This window comes from Chaetura pelagica, unplaced genomic scaffold, assembly GCF_000747805.2.
Source record: "Chaetura pelagica isolate M959 unplaced genomic scaffold, ChaPel_1.0 scaffold82, whole genome shotgun sequence".
NCBI lineage: Eukaryota > Metazoa > Chordata > Aves > Apodiformes > Apodidae > Chaetura > Chaetura pelagica.
The window spans coordinates 3,201,242-3,217,705 of NW_009952990.1; the positions used below are offsets into that span (position 1 = coordinate 3,201,242).

The 16,464-nt window shown below is 38.3% G+C and overlaps 1 protein-coding gene across 1 annotated transcript in view; it reads left to right on the forward strand.

Moving 5' to 3' along the window:
• The window catches only part of LOC104387729 (dynein heavy chain 5, axonemal-like), a 139,214-nt gene that overhangs the window by 50,798 nt on the left and 71,952 nt on the right, over positions 1-16,464 (forward strand). Inside the window, 7 exon segments of the mRNA XM_009996513.1 lie at positions 2,563-2,780; positions 3,774-4,030; positions 4,032-4,083; positions 11,001-11,090; positions 11,191-11,427; positions 11,933-12,071; positions 12,074-12,093. Of these exon segments, the coding sequence (XP_009994815.1) occupies positions 2,563-2,780; positions 3,774-4,030; positions 4,032-4,083; positions 11,001-11,090; positions 11,191-11,427; positions 11,933-12,071; positions 12,074-12,093 (1,013 nt within the window).

Genomic DNA, 16,464 nt, shown 5'->3' on the forward strand with positions numbered 1-16,464 from the left:
GCATTTCCTCATAAGAGAGATGCTACAGTTCCCTAGTAATCTTTGTAGCCCTCTGCTGGACTCTTTCCAGTAGTTGCTTGTCTTGTACTGGAGAGCCCAGAACTGGCCACACTACTCCAGATGTTGCCTTATAACCTCCCTCAACTTGCTGCCAACACTCTTCTAAGTGCATCCAAGGGTGCCATTGGCCTTCTTGTCTACAAGGGCATATTGCTTATTACTTTGTCCATCAGGAGTCCCAGATCCTTCTCCACAGAACTGCTTTCCAGTAAGTAAAACCCTAACCTGTCCTGGTGTATGGGCTTACTCCTCCCTGGGTGCAGGACCCTACACTTGCCTTTGTTTAACTTCTTTAGGTTCCTGTATGCCCAACTCTCTAACCTGCCCAGGTCTCGCTGGATGGCAGCACAGCCTTCTGGTGTGTCAGCCACTCCTCTCAGTTTTGTGTCATCAGCAAATTTGCTGAGGGTCTGACTCGGAGTCAGAGTCTGCTGATTCTGTCACTTTGTCCAAGTCATTGATGAATATATTGAACAATTTGGCCCAGTCATGACCCCTGGGGAACACCACTAAGTATAGGCCTTCAACTAGACTGCGTCACTGATCACAGTTCTCTGAGCTTTGCCATTCAGCCAGTTCTCAGTCCACTTCACTGCCCACTCATCTAACCCACACTTCCTAAGTTTATCTGTGAGGATGTTAGGGGAGACAGTGTTGAAAGTATTACTGAAATTGAGGTTGTCACATCCACTCTTCTCCCCTCATCTATCCAGCCAATCATACCATCACCGAAGGCTATCACATTGGTCAAGCATGATTTCTCCTTGGTGAATTCGTACTGACTACCCCTAACAACGTTCTTTGCCTCCACATGCTTAGAGATGACAACCAGAATGAGCTGTTTCATCACCTCTCAAGGGACAGAGGTGAGGCTGACTGGCCTGTAGTTTCCTGGGGTTCTCTTTCTTGCCCCTTATGAAGATTGGAGTGACGTTGACTTTCCTCCAGTCCTCAGGCACCTCTGCTTTTCTCCATGACTTTTCAAAGCAAAGGTATATGAAGATGTAATCCTTTTTATTCTCCCTTTTCATGTCAGAATAAAAGAATAGTAAGCTTAAACTAATTAAACAAGCAAAAGGAAGCATTTGCATAGCACAGTCTGAGAGCTTAATACCTCAAAGGTTTAGTTGAGATCATTGGTTGGACAGAAGATCTGCTTAACTTTGTGCTGTGATTTACATCCAGATCACTGGATTCAATGTTCCATATCAAATCATAATGCCTGTATCTACATAGGAACCATGAAAGTTTCAATCATTTCAGTCATGACTAAATGTGCCTCTTGTTGGAAGAAGCTGTTTGGTCTGTGAGACACCAGAGACCACTGTTTCTGCAAAATCTCCAGGATCCACTGTGACATTGTTTAGGTGCCTTTTCTTTCTACATGTTCCTGCTGTTCCCAGGGGTTGTGCAGCTCCAGCAGGCCTAACACTTGGATTCTCAGGGCCTTTCTATGACACGAATTGTTGCATTGAGGGAAAAAGATCTCTGTTTTTCTGCTTAACATTTGTCCTACTCATTGGCTCTGGTGACCTAGAGATCACCATGGGATTTCAAATAATGAGGAAAAATCTGTAAAGTGCATTACTTCTCGTGGTTGCAATAGAGATGATGTATGGAAATGGAGTGCTCATGCACACCATGTATATGCGTGGAGATAAAGTGCATGGATCCTGGATTTTCTTTTGCATAACAGTTTTGATCTAAGTACTGTTGAAACCAGCAGTCAGGCTGTGTCATTAACATTGAGGAGCTTGGATTAGATCTCTCCATATGTAAAACGTGGCACAAGTAAATGATTGCCTGGGTCCCCAAACTGGTTTTGGGAACATTGAGTTTCCTTTAGTTTTATAGGCAATCTGTATTGTTCTGGCTTAGGTTTGTAACTTAGGTTTGTAACTGTTTCTTCTGTACCTTTGTTGAAGAGGTTTTCAAAGCCAACTAAGGATTATATTGTTTTATTGAAGACATGGCTTCTTTTCCTCAGGCAATACACTGATAAAATTAAAAGTGTGGTTGCTGTTAACTATTTTTTATGTAAGAATAATGTCATAAATGTCAGCATGGATGGATAAAGGTACATATTTTTGTTATTTTTGCTTCAGAAAGGTACACTTGATTTGATAACATCATTGGGAACTACTCATTAAATACATTGATAAAGTAGTGCTTTTGTTTACTGGCAGTCATGTCAATGTCATTGCATGCAAACATCACAAGGCAGTTGCCTTTTCCAATTAGAAAAAGGAACAGAATTGCCTGAGGGAGGATGCAGACCCACATAGGCTTGCCTATCATAATAGAGCAGACATTTATAGAGGTCTTTTAATAATGTTTTGGAATTCCATTTCAGTCAATATTCAGTAAGTGGAGTGAGAGACATATTTTTTTTGGTATTGACTTTTGATAAAAATAAAGCAAGGATCATTGATGCAAAGAGCCATTAAATGGTAGCATGACATTTTGACATTTCATTTTAAACCACGTTTATATTGTTTTAAGGCATGATGACTCTAGGTCCAACTGGTGCAGGAAAGACAAAATGCATTAATATTTTGATGAAAGCAATGACAGATTGTGGTGCTCCTCATAAAGAGATGAGAATGAACCCAAAGGCAATCACAGCTTCCCAGATGTTTGGTACCCTTGATGTTGCTACAAATGACTGGACAGATGGTATTTTCTCTACATTATGGAGAAAAACTTTAAAAGCAAAGAAGGTAATGGATATGATAGTTAGTAAGGGCATTTAACACTGTTTCTATAAGGTCTCATTACCTGTAATTTATGTGAAAGGTCTTACAATATAAAATCAAATGGAAAAATACAGTATTAGTTTTGCTTTGTGTCTGAATAGCTCAATGTACTCCAGAGTCACAATTATGCATATATGCTAGAGAGCACCAGGCTTCCCAAGTACTTGTGGTTCCAGAACTAAATTGGAAAAGGTTTTAGGGTTTTGCTTCCTTTTGTAAGCAGGTAGTTCTACCATTCAAATGCAAAAGCAAGGGCTGCTCATGTTTTGATGTTAGGACAGGAACATTAATGTTCTCCTATCTGGTTTTATGTCATTGCCACTCTATTTCACTAATTATATCAGAATGTAAAAGGCTCTGGTAAGAAATCAGTATAGTCATTTCCTAATTCTTTTATGAAATGTGCAGATAATGTTTTATGGAATCTTAATTACACTCAAATCTTCAGAAGTTTCATTCAATTCTCACTTGGAAAATGGGAAGCCTTACCTGAAATACTTAGGTAACATCCCACAAAGAGTGACTACCCATGTTTGTGACTGTGTTTAATGTTTTTAATCCACCTTGGTAAATGCTGGTCTGGCTGATGTACATTTGTAGCAGAAAGGGACAGCTTTATGCTTAGAATAGCCCAAATTAATTTTTGTCACTATTCATTAATAGACTTTTTGGTGTGACACAGGGTAACAAAAGAAGGATCAAAATCACTGAGCAAATTGTAAAGGCTGCAGTTCCTGTTGAGCTAATCAGCACAAGTATGACTCCTTATTTAGATCCAATAGTATGTTTTCTGAGATTAAGTAAATGTATATTTTTGGTCAATGTATATCAAGTTGCTTGTGTTTCACAAGTATGACTCCTTATTTAGATCCAATAGTATGTTTTCTGAGATTAAGTAAATGTATATTTTTGGTCAATGTATATCAAGTTGCTTGTGTTTCTGTCTTCCTTTTTTAGGGAGAGCATATCTGGATAGTTTTGGATGGCCCTGTTGATGCAATATGGATTGAAAATCTGAACTCTGTTCTGGATGATAATAAGACCCTTACTTTGGCTAATGGAGATCGTATTCCAATGTCCCCCAACTGCAAAATTATTTTTGAACCTCACAACATTGACAACGCTTCCCCTGCAACAGTTTCTCGCAATGGGATGGTCTTCATGAGTTCTTCAGTGTTAGATTGGAAGCCTATTTTAAGAGCTTGGCTGCAAACTACCTACTGCATACTCCGATATCCTATGGAACTGCTTTAATGCTGTATTTCAGGTACTTAATTCTTCAACATTTAAAAAAAAAAAAGAAATTGCATTTCTTATCCTTAATTTAGTGAAGAATTGTTTCTTCCTCAGTGCTTTTTCAATTATTTACTTCTCTTTGTTTATGCAATATAATAAGGATGAAGGATTTTTTTCAAAATAGAGAGAAAATTACCTCTAACATTAATGAATGAGTGAAACTATAACAAATGAATAATTCAGATGCTTTATTTTGTCTGCACAGGTTAGTTGGCAATGAATTGTTAAATCTGTGATTATTTTATAATTTATGTTGGCAAAACAGAGATATTCTCTGGCTGTAATTGTTTCTGCAATTTTAATTCTTATTAGAACACACAAGGGGAATGGACAAACTTCTTTTTTTAAAAAAAAATAATTAAAGAAGTAAATTCAGAAAGAAAATAAGCTGCATACACTCTGATGGAATCTTTCTAGATTTCAGCAGGAATGCCTTTGGCATAGTTATTTTGAAAAGGCATTTGATAGTTCAGATCAGTTAAAGGCAGTTCTGTGCTCTGTGGTGTTCTGAAGCTCAGCACAGGTGACTGTGGTGGTCTTTTCTGGTTTTATGATTCATGGTTCTGATCTGAAGGAGATTTTTCAGATGGCATCTCTTTGATACGTTCTCTGACTAAATCATGTTCAGTCAGCAGATTCAAAGGGAGAATTTGGAACATTTTTTCCCCCTACATCTGCCTTTAGCATAGTGAATCATTAACAAGGTTTAATTAATACTATGGATGGTTGTACTCAGTAGTGGATCTAAAAACATGATCTCAGAAATACACTGTTTCCACTTACAATGACATTCTAACTCTTTTCTTTTCTTTTCTTTTCTTTTCTTTTCTTTTCTTTTCTTTTCTTTTCTTTTCTTTTCTTTTCTTTTCTTTTCTTTTCTTTTCTTTTCTTTTCTTTTCTTTTCTTTTCTTTTCTTTTCTTTTCTTTTCTTTTTTCTTTTCTTTTCTTTTTTCTTTTCTTTTTTCTTTTCTTTTCTTTTCTTTTTTCTTTTCTTTTCTTTTTTCTTTTCTTTTTTCTTTTCTTTTCTTTTTCCTTTCCTTTCCTTTCCTTTCCTTTCCTTTCCTTTCCTTTCCTTTCCTTTCCTTTCCTTTCCTTTCCTTTCCTTTCCTTTCCTTTCCTTTCCTTTCCTTTCCTTTCCTTTCCTTTCCTTTCCTTTCCTTTCCTTTCCTTTCCTTTCCTTTCCTTTCCTTTCCTTTCCTTTCCTTTCCTTTCCTTTCCTTTCCTTTCCTTTCCTTTCCTTTCCTTTCCTTTCCTTTCCTTTCCTTTCCTTTCCTTTCCTTTCCTTTCCTTTCCTTTCCTTTCCTTTCCTTTCCTTTCCTTTCCTTTCCTTTCCTTTCCTTTCCTTTCCTTTCCTTTCCTTTCCTTTCCTTTCCTTTCCTTTCCTTTCCTTTCCTTTCCTTTCCTTTCCTTTCCTTTCCTTTCCTTTCCTTTCCTTTCCTTTCCTTTCCTTTCCTTTCCTTTCCTTTCCTTTCCTTTCCTTTCCTTTCCTTTCCTTTCCTTTCCTTTCCTTTCCTTTCCTTTCCTTTCCTTTCCTTTCCTTTCCTTTCCTTTCCTTTCCTTTCCTTTCCTTTCCTTTCCTTTCCTTTCCTTTCCTTTCCTTTCCTTTCCTTTCCTTTCCTTTCCTTTCCTTTCCTTTCCTTTCCTTTCCTTTCCTTTCCTTTCCTTTCCTTTCCTTTCCTTTCCTTTCCTTTCCTTTCCTTTCCTTTCCTTTCCTTTCCTTTCCTTTCCTTTCCTTTCCTTTCCTTTCCTTTCCTTTCCTTTCCTTTCCTTTCCTTTCCTTTCCTTTCCTTTCCTTTCCTTTCCTTTCCTTTCCTTTCCTTTCCTTTCCTTTCCTTTCCTTTCCTTTCCTTTCCTTTCCTTTCCTTTCCTTTCCTTTCCTTTCCTTTCCTTTCCTTTCCTTTCCTTTCCTTTCCTTTCCTTTCCTTTCCTTTCCTTTCCTTTCCTTTCCTTTCCTTTCCTTTCCTTTCCTTTCCTTTCCTTTCCTTTCCTTTTTTTTTCTTTTTTACTGTTGTGCAATGTTTCACTGTTGTTATCTTCTAATTTCCTCAACATCTGTGGAACAAATGCAATTTCCTTATATACCATACTTCCCCATTGACTCTCCTGCCAATTTGCTGTGTCACTGGTGTTAGATTTCACAGGGACTTATCCTGTAACATTTTTCATCCTTCCTTGCTGGGTTTTACAAATGCAGTTTTTAATGAACTTTGAGTGACATGTCAGGAAGTTTATTTATAAATAATGATAAATGCAATGATTAATACAGTTTTGAAATGCCTTGGATGTTAACAAATGTCTTCTTACAGATGTTTTATTTCACTGCCTATTTACTTTAAAACCAATCTTTAACAAGCTATTCTTTTTGTTCTTCCTCCAAAATATAACTATATGACACAGTATTTACTGCAGCAGCAAGAGAAACAGTTCCAATAATTAATTTTAAAATATGTTTCCAAATTAATGTCTGTATGGGTCAATTTACTGCTTCTTTGCCACAATTCTATTTATATTTTGTATTACAACTTGCTCTGAAAACATAATAACAACATTTAAAATACCCAAGCCTGAAGCAATAGCAATAAAATCAAGAAAAATATGTATTTTATCAGATGGAGAGATGAAAATGCAGTGAAATATGGAGTTAGTTCTGTGCTGAAGGCTGCATTTGAAAGTATTGAAATGTAAATGAAAGCTGTCATGCTGTCAGTTTTCTTTCACTTTTAATGAGCTATCTTTTCTTCCCAAGTAATAGAAGCCATAACAGTGATGTTACAGATGAGGGTAACTCTACTTTTGTAGCCAGGTGCTATTACAGTTACTGTTTTCCCCCATATAGGAAAAAAATGGATAAATTCTAAAAGAAAATTTTTGAAATAAGATATATCAACAATGGCAGTCAAACCCCAAATACAGACCTTGGTGAATTTTGTGCTAGTATTAAGAAAGTCATGGATGTAAGCAGCATAAAAATATCACATTTTTTAGAATAAAATGAGGATCGGGCTATAGATGGAAATATAGCAACTAAGGAGAATCAGTCCTTAAGTATACATATAGAGAACTTTTGAAACCAATCTAAATTCAACCAAAACAGATCTAAGACAACTGTTACAGTCATATCAATTTCCTTACAAGAAACACTGATTATTTATGCTTATAAAAAATATTTGTCACAAAAAGTCTGCATGTTGGATAAAATCACTGTTAAGAAAGGTACAGTAAGTAGCAGTAACGTAGAAGAGAGCACCAGAGAATAATAGTTGTGAACCACTGGAAATAATGTATTGATTCTTCTAACGTATATTATAAATTCCACTGTAATTAGTAAGTTTTTATATAAAAGACAAGAGGTAGTCCAAAAGACAAGGATAAATTTAAACAGATCAGAAAATTGGCTTCATCCTGGCTCAAAACAGGACAACAGGCAAACAAAAAAACCCCTTCTGAAACAACAACACCCCCCAAAAACCCTTAGTTTTAATTGAGATTATTTTTGAGTCCTTTATTTTTCCACAGGAGTTTTTTAAACAGTGATTTGAGAGATTAGTCTTTCACCCTCCCTTTCCTATTTCTTTCTTCTCAATAGCATTTTCTGCTTAGGAGTAATTTCAAGTAAAATCCCATACCCATCTAGAGTCTCTCCTAAATTTAGAAGCTATACTGCCCATTTCTTGTGTGTGAATGCTGCTGCTGCTTGTAAGCAACAGAATTACTTAGTTGATGGAAGTAATTATCTGAGACAGTTTCAAAGAACTGAAATAATAATAATTACCTAAGTGGCATTATTTACCTTGTCTGAAAAGTGTGAAGCTCAAACTAGTGATGGGTGTTATATGAGTAATGTAAGTTTCAGCATTATCTATGTATGGTTTAAATGAAAAAAATCTAGTAATTTTTAAATCACAGTTCCTTTCCTTTTTTTTTTTTTTTCATAGAACCATTAAGGTTGGAAGGGACCCTAAAGATCATCAAGTTCCAACCCCCCTGCCATGAGCAGGGAGCCCCACCACTAGACCAGGCTGCACAAAACCTTGTCCAACCTGGCCTTAAAAACTTCCAGGGATGGGGCATCAACAATGTCCCTGGGCAACGCATTCCAGTTCCTCACCACCCTTAGAGGGAAGAATTTCTTCCTAATATCTAACCTAAATCTCCCCTCTCTCAGTTTAAAACAATTACCCCTTGTCCTATCTCTGATGAAAAGCCCCTCCCCAGCTTTCCTGTAGCCCCTTCAGATACTGGAAGGCCCCTATAAGGTCTCCCTGGAGCCTTCTCTTCTCCAGGCTGAACAGCCCCAACTCTCTCAGCCTGTCTTCATAGCAGAGGTGCTCCAGCCCTCTGATCATCTTCATGGCCCTCCTCTGGTCTTTCTTGTGCTGAGGGCCCCAGAGCTGCACACAGTATTCCAGGCAGGGTCTCACCAGAGCAGAGCAGAGGGGCAGAATCACCTCCCTGGCCATGCTGGCCACACTTCTTTTGATGCAACCCAGGATGCAGTTGCTCTCTGGGCTCCAGCACACACTGGTGGCTCATGTTGAGCTTCTCATCTACTACCACCCCCAAGTCCTTCTCCTCAGGACTACTCTCTAGCCATTCTCTCCCTAGCCTATATTTGTGTTGTGGATCATTTATGGATCTGTTCTGGAGGCTTCAAAGAAGTCCTAAAACCAGCAGAATCATCAGATGTGTCTTATTCCTCCCTCTAAATTAAATCTCACCCTAATCTTATTTGGGTAAAGGCTGCTGTTGCCTCTGAAGCATGGAGTCAAATATACAATCCAAAGGGTTTCTTAGCATTAATATTTAAATGCTGATGTTCAGGTTAATATTACAAATACCAATCACTTTGCCCCATGTAATTGTTCTTGTGCTTATCTAAACCCTTTGGGTATGTTCCATGTTGCCAACTTCTTGTCCTAAAGAGCGTTCCAAAGTCCAGTGAGTTCCACAGTGGCTGTACACTGTGTGAAAGGGTCTTTTCTCATGTGAGTTTTTACCATCTCAATTTTTCAGTCTCCTCTTAAGGGATAGCAAATTCCTGATCCAAATATTTTGCAATTTATCACGGCCCAACTAATTTTTCCAGACCCTCTGTCTAAACAAAATACAGTAGAGAAGTAATTAATTCATGCTAATTGCTAAATTGATCTTTCATCCTTCTTTCTGCCATGTATAGTTTTATAAAGGGCAGTACTGAAGTATTAGCATATATGGGTCTTTCCCCCCATCCTCCCATAAACTCAAAGAACAAGAATTGCTCAAACCTCACTCGAATCATAAGTACCATAAAACTCTGCTGGTGAAAATTGGGCTCTTGAAAGTACAGACTACTTTGACTCATGAAATATCTTTATCCTGAGTGTCTCAAATCAATTATTAAACAATTTGCAGTGCCCTGTGGAACATCTAGTCTATTTTAAAGACGAGGAAACTGAATCTCAGAGAGATTTAGGTCCAAATTTTAAAGGTGTTTAGAAGCAAATCTCACACACTGCTTTCAGTAACTTATTTCTACCTATTCCTTGAGGAATCCACAGCCCCCTAATTAGTCACTTGAGCAGTACTTCTGGAGGCAAAACATGCATTTTAGAGGATAAGCCACAAAAAGCAACACATGGAAGCATTTCTGAACAAAAAAATATTCTTCTGTATGCCCACATCCAAGCTGTCTTCTTTCTCAGACCATTTAGCCATGAGCTCTATTCTAGATCAAAATGCTTCAGTGAGGGTTGTTTTTTTTTTTTCCCCTCATGATATTTGGAAATGTTGTGTGTGTTACCCACTATTCTAGTGAGATGGGAGTCAAGAAGATACATAAAAATCTCAATTCAGTCTCTGTGCCAATAAATGCTCAGCATAGGGTACTAAGAGAACTTAAGTGGCAACAAAAATTAACAGAAAGTTGGAACAAGGCTTGTGGGTATGTAGGTAAGCAGCTCACTGGTTTTTAAAAAATATCGAGGTGATTTTTTATGTCTTTGGGTGACTGAATGTCTTCATGGTTTTAGCCTTCTCAATGACAGGATGTGGGAGCCATAACTGGACATCCTCCAAAATTAATCTCTCTCATAGTGTCCCTGTTGTACTTCAATTCTCAGAATGAGTAGGCAGTGCTGATTTATGAAAATATCAGTGACAAATGGAATCCAGAAGGATTTTGTTAAAGGAAAGTGAGATTAGGTTATAATTGACATCAGTCTGTACTAGGGATGGTGATTGATATTTTAAAATAAATGCATTGCAAATCTCAGAGAGGACTTCACACCAATTTGAAGCTTTGCTAAAGATGTTGCAGATCACTTAGAAGAGGCAGGCATGGTAGCCATCACTATGGAGTAATCTGAGGAAAATCCAGATTCTCTTAAAATCAATTGGAAAATTCCCTTTGGATCCTGCCAGGTTTCTAGAAAAAACAATAATATTGATTTCAAGAGGGTCAGGTACATTATAGTGCACTCCTAACAGATCAGACAGATAGAAATTTATAGTGGTGAGGTTGTTGATTTTATCTGTATCATTACAACAATTCTAGTGCTTTTATCTTCCCACTACAAAAATGGCAATGGTAGATTAAAATCTCCAGTGGAGAGCATAAATGGCAGATCCCTGATGTGACTGAAAAGCAGTCTTCAAATTGCTCTTCAGGAAATTGCTGTATGGAGCTCATATGAGTAATTAGACTGACTGGGGTACATCAAAGTTATTTTTCTAATATGTTATTGTTAGCAAAAAGTCATGGTCTAAATCTAAACATAATCACAGAAATAGGGAAAAATGTTGTTTGGAATTAAGTTTAGAATATATTTGAAATCATATATTAATAAATTTGTCTCAAATATACCATTGAAACTGGTACATAATTATTTAAATGCTGTTTTTCCTTTCTAGGATGTGATAGATTTTCTTTTCTCTGCTGTGACACCAAAAATGCCAGTTTTAGAATGTATGTACATCAAACAGGCTATTGACCTCCTACAGGTAGATATGACATTCAGGTTTTTTTGCTGCCTCATTCTGTTATTTGTGCTGAGACATTGTTCTAGAAGGGCAGTTGTTACATATTCCATCTGCTTTGCAGGGTCTATTGTCTGACCAATATGAGAGGCAGCTCAGTGAAGAGCATATTGCTCGCTTGTTCATTTTTGCTTTAATGTGGTCAGCTGGAGCTCTTCTGGAACCAGATGACAGGCTGAAAATGGAGCTGTTCCTACGGAAGCACTCTGCAGTGAAAGAACTTCCAGCTGTGAATGGAGAAGAGACCATATTTGAATTTGGTATCAATGCCTCTGGCCAGTGGGAGCACTGGTCAAAGAAGGTTTGTTTGCTGTCCTGTGGTAAAATTTGTTAGTGAGTATACAAGAAAGATGTGTCTGGTAAAAGGCATATTAATTAAAAACCTGCATTATTTGGTTAGAAAGATTAACCCTACCAAATGCTCTAGAATTTCTTTTTTGAATTTATTTTATTTTTTTTTTCTCCATAACTATCTTTGGCAGAGAATAGAACGTGTTTGAAATAGCTTTGTGAAACAAGTGATCTTGGCTTTTTCTGCTATCTCCCTACTATTTAAGAACTCCCAGTAATGACAGGCTTTCTTCATGTGACAGAGTGTACTGGAGTTAAAATATCCCTTTAGTTCAACATTTTTTTAGAAAAACTTGGCAGGATACTGATTGATTATAAATGGATTCTTGGCTTTCAGGAAGAAAAGTTTTGCTAATGTATATTTTATAAAGTACATTTGGTTTTCTGTTCTGATGCAAAGTGATTGTGTAGGTCGGTAGAAAGTCTTAAACTTTTTGCCTGTCGTTCTTATGCAGGTCCCTGAATATATTTACCCGAAAGATTCAGTGCCAGAATATACTTCCATTCTAGTTCCAAATGTAGACAGTGTCCGAACAGACTTTCTAATGCACACTATCATGAAGCAAGGAAAAGCTGTTCTGCTGACTGGGGAACAGCAAAATCAGTTATGATTAAGGTAGGTTTGAATGGAGAAACGTGTAATATCTTTGTATGATAACATTGCAATCATTGATATTGCTTCAAATGTTAAATTCAAGTGTAAGAGTAATCTAATTTTTCTTCAGATTACATACTATCATTCTTATGGAGGCATTTTGCCAGCACTCACATGGCCTACAAGCAGAAAACTGGCAGTATCTATACTTTAGTATAAAGAGTTCTTCTCAACTTTGCTAACCATGGGTACAAGCTCATGTGATAAATGGTCTTTCATATACTTGGTTTTGCAAAGTCAAACTGGAGATTTTGCAAAGAAAACATTGATCCTTGGAGGATTTTTTATTTCTGTGATCTTTGTCAGTGGTGCGATGTGTGAACCACACACATCGATCTTTTGTACACCCTTTCTTTACAAAAAATTTCAAACTTTCTTTACAAGCAAAACTGAGGAGAAATAAACAACTTCCTTCTTTACTCATGGTAATTTTTCAGAGAGTAAAATTAGCATTTATTATCTACTCTCTTAATTCCTTCATTGAAAATGACAAACTATTCTTTCTGTAGAAGAAAATAATAACAGGATTGCTATTAAATAAAAAAATACATGCTTTCTGTATTATAAAATGGTGTGGGTTAATCATATGACACTTAAAAAAAATCAGTAACCTACTGCAGAACAGCCATAATCAAAAGGCTGAACTAACCCAGATATCACACCAAACTTCATGTCCATTACGTGAAAAAATGCAACTGTCATGTTTTTCAGCAAGATGTCTGTGATTTCCAGGGGAATCTGTAGACTCATCACTGAGAGTCAGCTAAATAAGACTGATCTACTGTTGGGACAGCTGAATTTGCCGTTCAGGCATCTGTACCTCGACTGGATGTTTTGCAGTGGTCTTGAAACTGAAAATATCTGAAAAACACTGGCCCAAACTGACCTTTGACTTTCTTAAAATCTGAAGCCATCTTGTGTCCCTCAGCTATGTACTTTCTGAGCCCTGACATGAAGTGAGTTGCGCCGATGCCAGCAGCCATTAATACTACTTTTTCAGCTTAGCTGTTGATGCCAACATACGTGCCAACGTAATGCCGACTTCTGCTCCTGGCACCAGCTGGAGAACTATTTTAGCAGAGTGAGGAGGCGGGGTCTGGGTGGTGGTCTTGATATTTTGCATGCTGGATTTTGGCCAGATACTGGCAACCTCCAGCATTCAGCTGCTGTTCCTGTCCCTAAAAATAACTGGAGCTGATTCTTGGGAGCTGCTTACCCTGTGTCTATTCTATAGAGCAGAGTATTTTTCTTACACAAGGGAGCACAATGCCAGTAGATATTTGATCACATTTAAGGTTAGAAGTGAAAGTTAACTGCCTTTACAACTATTGCCCTTCTGCTTTCACCTTCTGTAGAATTCTGTTTCACTACACCTCATGAAAAAGAAATTTCCAGATATAAGAGCTGGTTTTATGAAAAAGTAAACACATTTTAGGTAGTAATCTAAAGTAATTTTCAACAATGAGTAAGGTGTCATTATATACAAAAATAAAGAACTTAGAGTGTTTTTAAGACATTTACTCTCTGTACTATTAACCCATGAATTGCAAAACCCTCAGAATCTAATGTGAAACTTGCATGGTAGAGTTGAAAATTGTACCTGGAATTGGACAGTTTAACTAACAAAAAATAATCCCATTAAATAACCTCTTCCTTTTCAAAGATAGTTGTGATTTATGTACTGAGGAATATTACTGTTACCATGTAAAAGATGCTGAAACACCGTAAGGAATGAAATTTAAGTATTTTTTTAATAGTTATGCATTCATAGTTATGGTGGGCTGACCTTGGCTGGTTGGAAGACCTCCACCCAGCCACTGGTTCCCTCCCCCTGCTTAACAGGATGTGGGTCTAGAGAAGAAAAGGGAGATCATTCACCAATTACCATCAAGGGTAAAACAGACTCAACCTGGGGAAATTTATTTCTAATTTATTGCTAATTAAAAGTAGTATAAGATGGTGAAAAAAAAAGACAATACTCAAAACAATCTCCCCTCACCCATTCCTTCTTCCCAGGCTCAACTTTGCTCCTTCATTCCCAACTTCTCCAACCCTTCCCACCATGCTCAGGGGGATGGGGGCTGCAGCCAATCCATTACAGCTTCTCTCTGCTGCTTCTTTCTCCTCACACTGTTCCCTGCTCCCTCATGGGGTCCCTTCCATAAGGACCTTCACCAGCTGCTCCAGCATGAGTCCTTACCATGGCTGCAGTTCTTCATGAACTACTCCAGCACGAGACCTTTCCATGGGACAGTCCTCCATGGGGCAAGAGCAGACTGCACCAGTGTAGGTCCCCCACAGACTGTAGCTCTTGCCAGAAAACCTTCTCCTTCATTGGCTCCTCTCCAAAGACCTCATCTCCTGTCAGGAGCCTTGTCTAACGTGGGCTCTCTATGTGCTATGGCTTCCTTCAGAGCACATCCACCTGGTGTAGGGACCTCCAAGGACTGCAGAGTGGATACCTGCTCCAATGTTGTCCTCCATTGGCTTCAGAGGGACAATATGCATCACCACAGTCTTCTGCACAAGCCCCAGGGGTATCTCTTCTGGAGCACCCCTTCTTTCATTCTTACCTTGGTGTCTACGGGGCTGTGTCTCACATTTTTTCTCACTTCTCTCTCTCAGCTACCAGGCAGCATTTTGCCCCTTCTTGCAACAGGCTGAGGGGCTCCAGTGAGTCTGTTGGAGGTGGCTGGAACTGGCTGTGTGTCACAGTTTGACTCAGGTCCGACAACAATGCTCTCGATCCCCTCCCCCTCCCACCCAGGTAGGGAAGGAGAGAGAGAAAAAGAGAGAGACTTGGCTGGACTGAAAACTAAACTACACAGCTTTAATTAAAACACTAATGAATCATACAAGAAAATATATATACAATTATATACAGATAAATTCAGGTATGGGCAAAATCCTCTCGCCTCCCCCCACCCCAGCAACTCCCACAGCACTTCCCTGAACTGGGAAGAGTCCCGAGGAATCCCGGAGCTGCTGCTGGAGAAAGCAGAGAGTTATGGGGGTCACGAGATATCAAGCCTAAGAGTCGACGGTGATGGATGAACAGAGTCCTCCCTGGACACCGGCCATGGACGGAAGAGAAGGGAAGAAGAAGAAGGAAGGAAGTTGTCTTCTGTGATCTCTGACCTTCCTTCTTTTGAGCTTACGTAGATATATGGAATGGAATATCTTTGGCCAATTTTGCTGTCCATCTAACTCAGCCTCCTACGGGGGGGTCACAGATCTCCCCATAGTGTCTGAGCCAGCAGAGTGCAGGTGCAGCCTTGAAGCCTCAGTAGTTAGAAAAACATTCCACTGTCTTATCAGCCCAGCAGAACACACTGTTGGTAGTTACAAGAAAGCTTGCTGAAGGAAAAAAAATCAGTAAAAAGAAAAATTGGCTTCATCCTGGCTCAAACCAGGACACTGTGTCTGGCACAGGGAAGCCCTGTCCTCACAAGGGGCTGCCCCACCTAGCACCTGTACCCATGACACTGGTTTGAGGGGGCTTACTTAAATGTATCTTCTTTTCTGTCATCACACAGAGTGTATGTCTCACGGGAGTTGCCTGTAGAGCACTTAATCAGCAATGATATAGGCTTATTTTTCTGTGGTACCAAAATGGGAACATTTCTAGTCAACCCTGTTATAAATATAAGAATTTAAATTATATTCAACTTTGTCATAATTGCAGAAGAATTGAATCTTTTAAAATAGTGTTGGAAGTCTGGAATTTTTAATACTACTTCTATGTCCCAGTACTCCTGCTAAACAAAATATTTCCCATGCTTTATTTATACACCTTGATGTGACTCAAGGGTTACCTCTTTTTATTTCCAGTTCTGTTATAAAGCCTTACTAAATATGAACAGTGGAATTTTGTTGCTTTAGGGCATCCAGAGCAGCTGTGGGAATTATATGCATTCATAAAACCCAAGGATTCCTCTTCATTAAGAGAGGCTAAATATCAGTAAATGCAACGTAGATGGGTTTAATTTTACATTACTGTTCCTTTTCACTGCTTTTGTTGTAAGATACAGTTCCTTGCAGACTGTTGTAATACATCATTGCTAACAGCTTCATTTCTGAAACCCCTTAACAATTACTAATGCAATGTTTATTTGCATCCTGAGTGGTCTCGTCTACTTGTAACACTTTGTGAAGTCTGTTAAAAGCTTGTAAATCTTAACGCTTAGGAGCTTTATGCAAAAAATTAACTGAGAAGTTGGAGATGGCATGCTTATTTTAAATACACGGTTGTTTGACATTTTGAAGTTAATAGCAGAGCTGAGGTTTTGTAGATGTCTTGTTTCACAGGGCTACTGAGAATCTGCATCTCCT